Source organism: Syngnathoides biaculeatus, chromosome 12, assembly GCF_019802595.1.
Source record: "Syngnathoides biaculeatus isolate LvHL_M chromosome 12, ASM1980259v1, whole genome shotgun sequence".
Lineage (NCBI taxonomy): Eukaryota > Metazoa > Chordata > Actinopteri > Syngnathiformes > Syngnathidae > Syngnathoides > Syngnathoides biaculeatus.
Genome location: NC_084651.1, coordinates 13,739,838 through 13,753,553, shown reverse-complemented (window position 1 = coordinate 13,753,553; position 13,716 = coordinate 13,739,838). Strand labels below are relative to the sequence as shown.

At 42.1% G+C, this 13,716-nt stretch overlaps 1 protein-coding gene across 1 annotated transcript in view; it reads left to right on the top strand.

Moving 5' to 3' along the window:
- dst (dystonin) overlaps nucleotides 1–13,716 on the top strand; it is a 124,148-nt gene that overhangs the window by 108,733 nt on the left and 1,699 nt on the right. The window contains exons 83-95 of the mRNA XM_061837214.1: nucleotides 576–899; nucleotides 1,292–1,435; nucleotides 1,529–1,717; nucleotides 4,283–4,412; nucleotides 4,601–4,764; nucleotides 4,949–5,111; nucleotides 6,145–6,299; nucleotides 6,732–6,806; nucleotides 6,970–6,987; nucleotides 9,098–9,215; nucleotides 11,833–12,023; nucleotides 12,247–12,357; nucleotides 12,741–12,867. Coding sequence (XP_061693198.1) covers nucleotides 576–899; nucleotides 1,292–1,435; nucleotides 1,529–1,717; nucleotides 4,283–4,412; nucleotides 4,601–4,764; nucleotides 4,949–5,111; nucleotides 6,145–6,299; nucleotides 6,732–6,806; nucleotides 6,970–6,987; nucleotides 9,098–9,215; nucleotides 11,833–12,023; nucleotides 12,247–12,357; nucleotides 12,741–12,867 — 1,909 coding nt within the window. The remainder of the gene's footprint in view (nucleotides 1–575; nucleotides 900–1,291; nucleotides 1,436–1,528; nucleotides 1,718–4,282; nucleotides 4,413–4,600; nucleotides 4,765–4,948; nucleotides 5,112–6,144; nucleotides 6,300–6,731; nucleotides 6,807–6,969; nucleotides 6,988–9,097; nucleotides 9,216–11,832; nucleotides 12,024–12,246; nucleotides 12,358–12,740; nucleotides 12,868–13,716) is intronic.

Genomic DNA, 13,716 nt, shown 5'->3' with positions numbered 1-13,716 from the left:
TGCAGTCTCAAAATAAATTTACATTGTATGTGCTAGCTATTTTCGTGTATCACAGTGGAAAACAAAAGACACTTAAAACTCTTTAGAAAACAGCTCAATAAAGAGGATTGGAATTGTATCTTACTCCATTGAGGTTGAAGCTGTGTGACATTCTCGCTGCAGTCATGTTTTCTGAGAAAACACGCCTTTATTTTCCAGTGGCACAATGCCAATAACAAAAGCAGCACAACAAATGGCTCTTTGTTGCACTGGCTAGGGCTTTGTTAGAAGTCAAATTGAATATTTGCCTGAAGCACCTTATACCGCACAAAAGACAGGTGTGTTCAAAGGAAAAAACGAACATCAGAAAATACCAAGTCTAAGGAACACACACATCCAAAACATTCCTCCTGTGAATTTTTTATTGACACCTTCAGAGATTATTTTTACTTCACTTATCAGTTCTACACTACTGCAAACTACAACCAAATCGTGAAGTTTATCTATTTTTGTTTAGCTTGCTTTTTTCCTGCATGTTTGAGATCACGTCCATGTTTCCATGTTTGACCTTATCCGTTACTCATAATGCTCTCCAGGTTTTCCAGAAGGAGTTGGGAAAGCGGACAGTTAGCGTCCAAGCTCTCAAACGCTCAGCCAGGGAGTTGATTGACAGCAGTCATGATGACTCCTCCTGGGTCAAAGTTCAGATGCAGGAGCTGAGCACTCGCTGGGAGACGGTGTGCAACCTCTCTGTGTCCAAGCAGGCACGTCTGGAGCAAGCCCTGTGCCAGGCTGAGGAGTTTCACTCCACAGTTCACATCCTGCTAGAGTGGCTGGCCGAGGCCGAGCAGAGTTTACGTTTCCATGGCAGCCTGCCTGATGATGAAGAGGCTCTACGCGCGCTCATTGACCAGCACAAGGCAAGCCGTGGTGATATTTAGACGTCTTAGACTTAAACGTTTCATACCATCAAATTGTTTAAAATGTTGTATTGGGTTCTCAAAATAATTTTGGTTAGAAATGCCCAGGATGCCCTTTTTTAAGATGCTGCAATTGATCTTTTACACCTGACAATTGAGAAACGGGGTTTCTTATTAGTATTGGATATATAAATAAGGTTTGGGCAGTTATTTTGAATATAAATTAAAGTACTTCACAACGACGTCAATTTCAAATCCATGCATTATACTGTTTGTTGCCCTTTGCATAGAACTCCATGTCAAACTTAAACCATGTAGTAGTTTTTGGAGGTGCATTGGTGAAATTTTTATGTTTGCACTTTTTACATAATGTATTTGTGTTCTCTTTGAAGGAGTTCACGAAGAAACTGGAGGAAAAGCGAGTTGCTTTGAATAAAGCAATCGGTTTGGGCGAAGCTATTCTAAGCATCTGCCATCCTGACTCCATTACAACCATCAAACACTGGAACACAATAATTAAAGCACGTTTTGAAGAGGTAATTGTTTATATAAAGCAATAAATTTAAGAATGAGGGACTTTTTTGTGGTTTGTGCCACAAAAAAATGGAGTCATTACATTGCTCTCGTAGGTACAAGCCTGGGCCAGGCAGCACCAGCAGCGACTGGCTGCTGCTTTGGGCGAGTTCTTAGCCACTCAGGACCTGCTAGAGAACCTGCTGACCTGGCTGCAGTGGGCTGAGTCAAACCTGAGTGACAAAGACAAGGAAGTCCTACCGCAGGAGATCCAGGAAGTTAAAAGTCTCATAGCAGAGCACCAGGTAAGGGAATCCTTTTCATCTGTGTTTGTTTTTCAATGATGTAAAGAGCTGACAAATTGGAATAAGCTCCATCTTACCTCCATGAGGATAAGCAGTAGAGAAGATGAATTGATGGATTTTCGTTTGATTTTATTTTCAAAGAGAGAGTTGTAATAATCAACAAATATCAAAAAATGGCCAGCAATTTTGATAACTCATTAATCATTTAGAGCCACTTGTCACGTCCCATCAGAACGAGAGGTAGGACCAAAATGCAGGAACTCGGAAGATGCAAGGTAGTTCAAGAAGAGACACGTTTATTGTACGCAGAGGTCGGGGATCGAGCAGGCAGTCCGGTGCAGCAGCGGTAGTTGTGACGTCGGGCGACGAGAACAGATGAGCGGACAGGCAGGAGTCGGTACACGGGGAAACAATCCACGCAGGCAGAAGGATCAAGGAGTCAGGCTTGCAAGGTTGGTCGGAGAACGGACGAAGGTCGGTACACACAGGATCAATCAGGAATACGAGAGTGCTGGAACGGGACATAAAGCTCAACGAACTGGCAGAGGACCAGTCGTCACCGGGTCCTATATATACGGGGGATGATCAGCCCGCATGAGGCACAGGTGTGTGCCTCCCAATTAGCGCAGCCGCGCGGGCACCCGCACAGCTCGTGCTGAAGCGGCAGGATCATGACAGTACCCCCCCCTCAAAGGCACGGCTCCCAGACGTGCCTAAACGAAAAAAACAGACACTAATTAACACAGGCAGGGGTGGGCGGAAGGGGGTCCGGAGGAGGGCACGCCCCCCCCGAACCCCAGACTGGTGGCCATCCAGGCCACCAAACACGAGGCGTCCAGGTGGACAGGTCAGGAGGACGACCCGGACGCCAAGCACCAGGGTCCCCACGGGGCGATTCCGGCGGACGACCTCTGTGAGGAACAAAACTGCGAAGCAGGAACCAGAACGAGGCAGGCCACTGCTCCAGACGAGAACCTCCCACGCCGTCGTTGCAAGACGACCAGGGATTGGTCGCCAACGAGGCCAGGTCCTGAAGCGGCTGGGTGAACTCAGGAGCGAAGAAGATGATGGAGAGCAGGACCAGAGCCATGACCGCCACCCCGAAGTCTCTCCAGGTCCTGGGTGGCTCCACAGAACTCCCCAGCTCCTGCTGGACAGGAACGGGAGAAGGCGGCGGCGCCATCACCGCCCCCTCCTGGACAGCAACGTGAGAAGGCGGCGGCGCCATCACCGCTCGGGTGCTGGAAACGCGGGAAGGCGGGGCAAACTGACTGGGATCAAAAGCCGGGCAAAGAGACTCAAAATCAAAGTCAGCGGAGTCGTACTCAGGCAGCCCGGTCAAACAAATCGTGGTCCTCCTTATATTCCGAAAAGTCAGAGTCCAGAAGAATATGAGGAGCCGGACGGGTCGTGTTCGCGACGTATTCATACCTCGCTGGCGGAGCGTAAGACACGGAAGTGGAGGACGTCAGGGAGCCTACCTGGATTGGACAGGCTTGGTCTTCCGGCAGACGGTCTACCTTGCGTCGGTCCCGGCGACGCCGGGTCTTTCCTGCTGGGTCCTATGATGGCCAGTTTGTTCTGTCACGTCCCATCAGAACGAGAGGTAGGACCCAAATGCAGGAACTCGGAAGACGCAAGGTAGTTCAAGAAGAGACACGTTTATTGTACGCAGAGGTCGGGGATTGAGCAGGCAGTCCGGTGCAGCAGCGGTAGTTGTGACGTCGGGTGACGAGAACAGATGAGCGGACAGGCAGGAGTCGGTACGCGGGGAAACAATCCACGCAGGCAGAAGGATCAAGGAGTCAGGCTTGCAAGGTTGGTCGGAGAACGGACGAAGGTCAGTACACACAGGATCAATCAGGAATACGAGAGTGCTGGAACCGGACATAAAGCTCAACGAACTGGCAGAGGACCAGTCGTCACCGGGTCCGATATATACGGGGGATGATCAGCCCGCATGAGGCACAGGTGTGTGCCTCCCAAGTAGCGCAGCCGCGCGGGCACCCGCACAGCTCGTGCTGAAGCGGCAGGATCATGACACCACTGTTTAGCTTATCAAAATCATCTGATTTTGGTCTCTCAACAGTAAATCTCATATTTCTGTCATCTTTCATGGAAACAGGTTATCTTCTGGGCTTAATCAATTTAAGAAGACACTTGGAAACATCTGGTTTTACTTTGGAAAACTATTATTAAAAAAATGCCTTCATTTTTCTGACAAGATTCGGACCAAACCAGTAATTCAATCATAACTAATTTATGGGATTTTTTTCCTCAGTTTAATCTATTTTAAAAAGAAAGGGTATTTCCAGCTGTAGTATGAATAATTTGTAATCGACATTGAGTTGAACCAGAGATCAAATTATTAGCCCTCTGGATTAATAAATTGATTATTATTGATGATTATTTGGTTTGGTTATATGTCATTAAACAATACCAAATAAGCAACAATAATTGCAAATTAAAAAAAGATTTAGCAGGAAAGTAATGTAAAATGCAGTTTTACCTGATGTATTGATCGATTACAATTATCTTAAAGATTTATGTTGTATCGCCTTGTAGGCTTTTATGGAAGAAATGACCAGGAAGCAACCAGATGTTGACAAAATCACAAAGACACACAAAAGGAAGGCTGCTTCGGAGCCTCAGATCCACTCTCAGATCCCCGTGTTGGACAAAGGAAGAGCTGCAAGTATGTGTCACACAATTAAGCCTCGCAACGCACACAACCTGCGCCATCTGGCAACTGATGACTCACTGTAGAGTGACTCAATGTCCTCACTTTACCACCTGGAGTGATGTCATCACCAAACTTCTAACATTGTTCTGAAACACTTTCAATCCACTTTTGAAGGTTTTTCTTTTCCCTTTCCCTTCCAGGAAAACGTTCTCCCACTCAAACTATGTACGCATCAGCGACACAAGCGCCCATTGAAACCAAGAACCCACGAGTTAACCTGCTGGTCAGTAAGTGGCAGCACGTGTGGCTGCTGGCTCTGGAAAGGAGGAGGAAACTCAACGATGCTTTGGACAGATTGGAGGAGGTAAGGGCTATTCATTGTCATGTTGTGAACGGGGTGGGGGGCGGGGGGGTCGGATCAGGTGGTTTGCTGTGACCGCTGTCTTCACAATTCGAAGGATGAAGATTTAATTGAAGTGGGTTATATACTGTAGCACATGAAGTATTTTTTTTTTAAACAGCCACTTACATTTGCTCTTTCTGTGCAGTTGAAAGAGTTTGCCAACTTTGACTTTGACGTGTGGCGGAAGCGTTACATGCGCTGGATGAATCACAAAAAGTCTCGCGTCATGGACTTCTTCCGGCGCATTGACAAAGATCAGGACGGCAAAGTTACAAGACAGGAGTTCATCGAGGGCATCCTCTCCTCCAGTAAGCGGATGCACTAAACATCATCGCCTACTTTCAGAATTAGTCTCTATCCACTGATGCCCTATGGTGTCCCCCATTTTGTAGTGGTTTCCAAATATGTAGTGAATATTAGTTATCACCTATATAGTGCTCTCAATGTAACTGTACACTTTGAAAAATAGTGAACATTGCTGGGGAGTAAAAAAATCCAATGTATCCAATGATGTATTGCGCCAGAAAACAAAAACGATTTTCGAGCTTTAGTTTCCAGGTTTTTGTTTTATTTTCGTGAGAAGACACAATCATGAGTTGTGCATGACATATAATTAATTTAAGGAAAGCAACACATCATTCAGTCATTCATTCATTTTCCTCACTACTGTTTTTCCTTGCTACGGTCCCGGGCAATCGCAGGACACATGCAACAACTATTTACACTCAACTTCACACCTATGAGCAATTTTGAGTGTTCATTCAACCTACCACACGTTTTGAGGATTTGGGAGGAAACTGGAGTACCCTGAGAAAACCCATGCAGGCATGGGGAGAACAAGCTAACTCCACACACGCAAGGCCAGATTTGAACCTGTGTCCTCACAACTATGAGGCAGATGTGCCAACCCATTGGCCACCACCTCGCCATGGGCAGACCCATAATTATTCTTAGTTGTACATATTTAGTAATGTATTTATTTATTTGTTACAGATGTCTACCAACTGATGTTGATCTGATTTGTTGTAATGATGCAAAAACAATGACATAATTAATGGTGCCATTGAGTCGTATTTGAAAACAATTTTTTTATGTGACTGGCAAGTCAACTATAATGTCCAATATTTAAATATCCACATGTAGTCGTTAGGGAATTAAGCGAATGATTCGTAACTGACAAAACATGTAAATATGTTGTTTTTAATCAGTGTAATTTACCTTAATTTTAATTTGTTCATTATTTTTTTTATTGTGAAGCACCTTGTAACTTTTCTTTTTTTTAAGGGCTTTCCAAATAAAGTTGTTATTATATTATTAACACCTTTGGTGACGTACCCCCAGAGTTCCCAACTAGTCGACTGGAAATGAGCGCCGTGGCAGACATATTTGATCGGGACGGTGACGGTTACATCGACTACTACGAGTTTGTTGCGGCTCTTCATCCCAACAAGGATGCCTACAAACCTCTGACAGATGCCGACAAGATTGAAGATGAGGTAACAACTTTTCTACTTAAATCCAATCTATATAATTATGGTGTGTTTAAAACAAATATTAACTGTGTAAGTAGGCTGCATATCAAAATAGATTGACTTTTTCTTCTTTTTTTTTAAATGCCAATTTCTCATGTTAGGACAAATGACTAAACTGGACAGATTTAGTGGTTGCCAGAATTTGTGGTGCAACCGTATTAAAAAAAAACAAAAAACAAAAGAACATACAGGCTCATGCTGTCTATAAAACATGGCTGACAAACTGAAAAAATTAAAATAACCAACACTAATACCTACCAAAAAACATGAAGTGGTTCGTTTTTTTCACCACAGCGCCATCTGCTGGATATGTGGCTTGGTTTATTTGCATTCAACACACACGTCTGTACAAAACCGACCGTGAATTAATGTTTTTTTTTTTTTTTTCTTTTACAGGTAACACGTCAAGTGGCCAAATGCAAATGTCCAAAACGGTTCCAAGTGGAGCAAATTGGTGCCAACAAGTACAGGGTGAGCAAAATGAAACCTGCAAGACATGATATAAATATGAAAGACATAATTGAAAATTACCGAGTATTGATGGTACTTTAGTTCCTGAAGGTAGGATTGAAAGCCCGAATTTTTATCTCTAATGCTAACGTAGTTTTTTTCTTATTGTTCTCCACACCACCAGTTTTACCTTGGAAACCAGGTACTTATCAGTATTGTTTTTTTTGTTTTTTTTTACTCCACTGTGCATCAGCGCCTTTGCAAAATGGCCTTTTTATGCCCCATGTTTGCTTTCCAATTAACACTTTGCCCTGTTCCCCGGCTGGTGGTTGCATACTGGAACTCAGAAGTAGGAAAAAGCTATGAGAGAGAGCTAAGTGCTAAAGATGTCATTTTTATTCAATCTGTAAAAAAAATAGGTGCCATAGAGGTTATTTTTACTCAAAATCATGAACAAATGTAATGAATTAACCCTTCTGTTTCTTATGGACAGCAATAATATTGCAGGATGAATTTGACCCAGAGCCAGTTTCATTATTGAGAAGTGTCAAACTAAAGCAATCCCAGCAAGCATTGTTTGTATCTGATTAACTTCATTTACAAATATGGGAATTCAACCATTATATGGTGCATCGTGTTTCAGTTTCATAAAATAAAAAAAAAAATTTTTTTAACAAGTTTGTTAACTTCAAAATGGGTCAATTTGACCTCCAACATGACAGGAGGGTTAAGCACCATGATTCACATCGGCCTACTTACTTTTCCATCTAGGAAAAATCACTCAGAAAGTAGCACAGTCCACTTTTGAGTTTCAGTGACTATACTGCAAATGTGCTAAATACCATTTTCAGCCCACATTTCTATTGATTATTCATCCGCTGGCCACTTAGGAGAATTAAAGTCTACTGTATGTGCTTGCTATGAGCTATTGCTATTTCATGAGAACGTTTGATCTCAACATTGGCTGGAGCTTTTTGAACTTCATGTTCTTTTTATTTTATTTTGTCTTTCTTTAACTCGAGGAAAAAAAAACTGAACAAATGCATGTTTAAATGTAAAATTCATGACAGATGTGGCTCAAATGTTTGGGGTTTTTGATGGGAAGTGTAATTCAGATGGGATAGTGGAGTAGTGTTGTTTTGTGTTCATGTCTCACCAAACAATGAATTGAATTAATTCTTTTGACAGTTCGGTCTGGTTCACTGCTTACATGACTCCGTAGTCGGCGATGAGACAATAGCAAACAGGGAAAATCAAAATCTAAGCCCTCACCTGCACGTTGCAGTTTTGGAAAGCTGTATCCTGGTAAATGGTTATTCTTCAAGTGTTTCTTGTGCCTTTTCTTCCTCAAGATTCATTATTCAATCTCCATCACCTTTAACGTATCTGATCACTAAAATCACCAGTGGCGTCGAATCATTCTGAGAATCATAAAGATTGCAAGATTCTTTTCGTTCTGCGATAAGATATGCTAGTGGCAGGCACTCGGGGTCATCAGTGTTTGCTTATGTTTGAGTGTCCCACTGTGATGGATTTAGACATTAGAGATATCATTCCTCATGTGTGTCGTTTGGCGTTAGCTTCCTTGGTTCTGCATCCTATTCAACGCATCTTGGATTGTACTAATGGAGCGTGCAACATCTGGCTGGACTCTCGAACGTTTGCTGTCTGTGCGTCCATCTGATCCCGAACCAGACAGAAAGCATGCGGCTGTGGTGGTTTTGTGTCAATCACGCTCAAGGTCACGTCCAAGGGCCTCGGTTGCTCCTCAGGGCCACCGTAAGCGCATCCGGCTCATTGCAAAGTCTGGTGTGAGCTCTTTGGTAGATGAAGGCCAATTACAGCACAACAATTGGCGTCTCAACATAGACATATGCCACACATACATAAATACAATTCTTAAAATTTGACATATTGTCAAAATATGGATGTTATGATGATGAAATATAATCTGCCATCAGGAATACTGGCCCTGATCCAGATAAAATATGGAGAAATGGAGATAAAATCGGTTGGAGTCACCTTGAGCTGTTTGTGCCTTCGAGAATGAAAAGTTAATGTTGTGTCTCAAAGTTTTGTTTGTGTAAAACCTTTGCAACGCACAAAGGAAACAAAACTCTGATTCAAATAATTGTTGAGTCCAAGGTTATGCGTGGTTCTGACTTTCATTTCACACCCTAAATACGGACATCTTTGTCCTGCTCAGTGTGGTTTCCAGTGTTGCTCAGGTTGACCGCTGCTATGTTCAAATGCCGCTTGTTCACATCTCCCCTCTTTGTTTTCTCTTTCTTTTGAAATTCCTCTCGCTGTAGTTTGGAGACTCCCAGCAGCTTCGCCTGGTGCGTATCCTGCGCAGTACTGTGATGGTACGAGTGGGGGGTGGCTGGATGGCTCTGGATGAGTTCCTGGTGAAGAATGACCCCTGTCGAGGTGAGTTTAAAGGTTCACTATATAATGGTGGTGTAAAAAAATCATCACAAGCACTTTTTTGACACATCTCTCTCATATTTGTAAACGCGGAAGGTTCTTTGGAAAAGAAATGATAACAATGTACAGGAAAAAAATCTTGCCAACTCACTGGCCATAACATGAGGTACATCTGCACACTCCAAATGCGTTGTGTTAACAACACGAAAGGACCTTAATTTCTTTGTTGATGCTGTCAGGGAGGTTATTCATGCAACAATATGTTTGTAAATATTGGTTGTTGTTCTCAGTGGTATAGAACTGCACTGCAACATACTGACAATTTCTAATATTTTCAACCTTCTATGTAGCCAACGTGCACTTCTACAGCACTCAAATTTCTATCATCAATTATATACATCCATTTTCTGTGATACTTATTCTCACAAATTAATTTGTCTTCCCCAGTGTCAATCAAAATTGCATCAATAATCAGATTTTTTTTTCCAGCTCTTGTATTAGATCTCTTTAGTTGCGAGTGAGTGTGTGAATAATAGAATTTCTCCATGACTTGCATATTACACCACAAAACAGTGTCGCAGATATGGTTGCTTAAAGTATCAGTCAGGACAAGAAGAGAAAAGAATTTCCAAGGCATTACTAGATGTACTAAAACACTGTTCATCACCAAACGGTCATCTTATCCACAGAGAAGCATTGTAGTGGCTGCATCATGTTTTGGGGCTATATTTCTTCAGCTGGTGCTGGGGTCTTAATCAAGATCAAGAACAGTTTGAGATAGCAGTCAGTATTTGTGCAAAGGTTCTGCAGAATACTGATAGATATATCACATGAATGCTGGAAAAAGTTTTAAAATAACTAATTGATCTCAATCTGTTTTATTTGTCAGAAAAATTTATTTGAAAAGCGGTGTGAAGACCTTTGATATCCTGTGTGTACTTGCGAATGAGTATGCAAACGGCTCATGTTCTTTTCTTGTTTCTGTGCTCCTGCTCAACGACCTTCATCATTTCTTCTAGTTCACCACCACGGGAGCAAAATGTTGCGCTCGGAATCAAACTCTTCGATTACTCAGTCTCCTATAGGTTGGCAAATCTCACACTTTCTCTCCCTGCTCCATGAACCCACCAGTGGTATGTCTGCCCGCACATCCCAGTGTGTGCTACTTGTGTCGGGCCCGCTAGTGTGTGCGGCTGTTCCGTATGTGAGCGTTCAGTGCGAAACTCACTCACCTTGGTGTTCATGCATGTGATTTTTTTTTTTTTTTTTTGTGGTCATATCACCTACTGGACCGTCTTCTCTCCTCACGGGTATGAAAGTGGGCGGTCCTTGGCCGGGCTTCTTATCACGTTTTACTTAATTCAAACAAACCTGAAGTGGAAAACTGTGTGAAAGGTTGATGAGAATTTAAGACTTTTTGTCTTTTAAATAAGTATACATTTTTTTTAAAAAAACCACACTGTTTACTTACTTTGTTTGATAATGTGAGTGCAACTGCATGTAACTCACATTCAAGTTTGTTCTAAGAATAATGGAACAAGATTTTTGTTGTTGTTGCGATAACAGTCGAACACATTCATGTATACACTCACTGTGACTATTAGGGACACCCACCGCAAATTCATCTTTTTGCAAAGAAAATAATGCCCAGTTTTGGGGGAACATCGACTAAAATGAACATTAGACTCAAGGTTCTTAATAACCGATATCAATATCAAACCTATGAATTAAAAGGCAGCGTGTGTGTGGAATTAACCCAATTGACTTAGTATTTATAATTTAATATTTCAGCTGACAGTTAAATATGGCAATGTTAAAATAGTTATTTGGGACTGTTTCATCACATCAAATGGCTTATTTAAGTTTCAGCTTGACTTCCTGTTTTAAGCTTGGGAGCCTTTTATTTTGAAGGATATAAGTCAACAATTTGGCAGGAAAAGCAACTTTAACATGTCATGACTTTTTTTTTTTTTTTGACAATGATTCCTTTCCCAACCCACTAATCAGGCACCAGGTTAGTCTTTGTGATTATGTCTGTAGCAGCCTGGTGCATCGGTGTGGTGTGCCACCCCAAAATGACATTTTTAATACACTGATTGATTATTTTATACCAAGAAAAAAACAATGATATTGATGCACTTATAATTTAGCGATATCGAGGTATCATGACTATTGCATCCTCAAATATACTTTAAAATGAAAAAAAAAATAAAAATAAACACTGCATGCAGGACTGAGAGGCAGTTTGAATGTTTTGATGACTGAATCTTATTTAGCAACTTCCAAGTCCAAGAAATACAGTGTAAGATAAAGATACTCAGATTTGATCGACACATTTTAGATAGCGGGGTGTTCGGCAAAGCCAATCACCTCTCCTGTGGGTGTATACGAATGTGTTGCATCACATGCAGGAGCTTCTTATGTTAAGATGGCTGTGTGGCCGCTGTTGCAGCACAGTGGAGATGTGTAGACATGCGCATGACATTTGGTGTTGTTAGTCTCCATCCATTCATCATCAAATAGCACCCTCGTGAGATTTTCACCATCATCATTCGTATGAGCCGTATGAACACGGAGCCATGCAAATTTGCTCATTTGGAATTTGCTCTGTTCGTTTCAGCTAAAGGCAGGACCAACATGGAGCTGCGAGAAAAGTTCATGGTCCCCGAGGGCACCACGCAGGTAATGGCAAGCTTCCGCTACCGAGGCCGACGCTCTCGGCCCTCGTCGAGGGCGGCGTCGCCCAACAGGTCCATGTCCAGCCAAAGCTGCGTCATCCCGTCCAACCCGGCAGTGAACAGCACTCCCAAGGTGAGAGGGGTGCGAACTGAGTAGTTGTGCTGCCTCCTCGCTGCAAAATCATCTGTCTTTGTCCACTTCAATCACATTTTTCTTCCGTATTATGACCACGATCGTCAGTAGTTTATTCCTTCACTGTGTTGTTTATTCTTCTTTCCCATCTCACATGACTTGTTGTATTTTGATTTGTCATTCCATGCTTCTTTTCTGTTGTTTTATTGCCATTGTTCCCCAGACGTGCCAACACATAAGCCGCAATTATGATAAGCCATGGCTTACAAACAGCAAACCCGCCACTCCAATTAAATCATCTGACTCCTTCGGGAGCCCAGGTTCATCATCAGAGGTATTGTCGCAGACATGACGCGGAGCGCTTCCTGATTTGACTCAACTGGAATCCGCTATGTATTTTAAGAAAATCTAAATATAATTTTAAAAAATACTTCCCAATATGAAACTATAGATTCCAGTTGTGTCTTTAAGTGGGTCTTTGGTTACTAACGATTTTGTTGCTTCCAACACTCCACTGTGTTCCTAACAGGTTCACTTCTGCATGAGTGACTTTTAACTATTCTGTTTCAAGAAACAACACACTTACTAACGACATGGTTTCTGCTCTAATACCAAGGTTGTCCTCAAGGTTCTGACTAATTCTAATAATCTCCATCGTCAGTAGTGATTAAAAATGGTCATAAAAAATGAATCTTAAAGCCACGTTGTGTTTTGCAGACGACACAAGTTCAAGGCAGCAAGTTGCGTCTTCCTGGCTACTTGTCAGGAAAAGGATTTCAGTCAGGCGACGAGGGAACGTTAATCAACGCTGCCGTGCTCAAAGCTCGGGGGCAGGCGTTCGGCGGTGAGTGACCGCAGGAATCTTCTGGAACTTTGCTTGGTTTTGTTGCATTTTGAAGGCGATTCACATCTTTGACATAAATCTCCTGATTAAATAATGGAAGATAATTGACATGTCAAAGTATAAAATAGCATACTGTATTTTTTTTGTATGTAGTGGCCATGGGCAATTATTTACTCGGCTGCAGCCCCAAATATTTACAAAAAACATTTTATTGACAATATTAAAACACTAGACTGGACAAAATAAAATGGACTATCATGGAAAAACGATCACTGTAACACTGCAGATGCTCTCTACATAACATGAGGAACTTGTTTACAATGCGGTAAGTTTACACACGTTAATTCATCTGAGAGACTTTTTTTTTTTTTACAATGCTGCTTTTTTTGGTTAGCGGAAAACTTAGAATGGGCTAAGAAAGTAACTACTGTCCATGTGTGAACAATCAGGGATACATACTGAGATAGTTACCTTTACTAAAAAACAGGCCTCTGCTGGAGGGAGGCATTAAACATTTAGCGCACTGCACTGATTGCCTAATTGGGACACGATGTCTATTAGAGGGGTGGCAACTCTTTGCAAAAATATGGCATTTTATGTCTGATATCAAGGTCACACTACCAGTTATTGTTTCTCAGTAAAGACAACAGTTGATTTCATTCAAATTGAATCATACCCAAGCTGACTGAGTTCTAAGGTCAAATCAAAGGATTTAAACTTAACAAATTTCATCTCCATCAGATTTCCAGAATTGTTATCTCCAGTGAAATCTGCTTTGAATGCCATGTGATCTAAGATGATCAGGGTTGTTTCTCGACCCCCAGGGTGCTCATGGCAAAAAGAATCTTG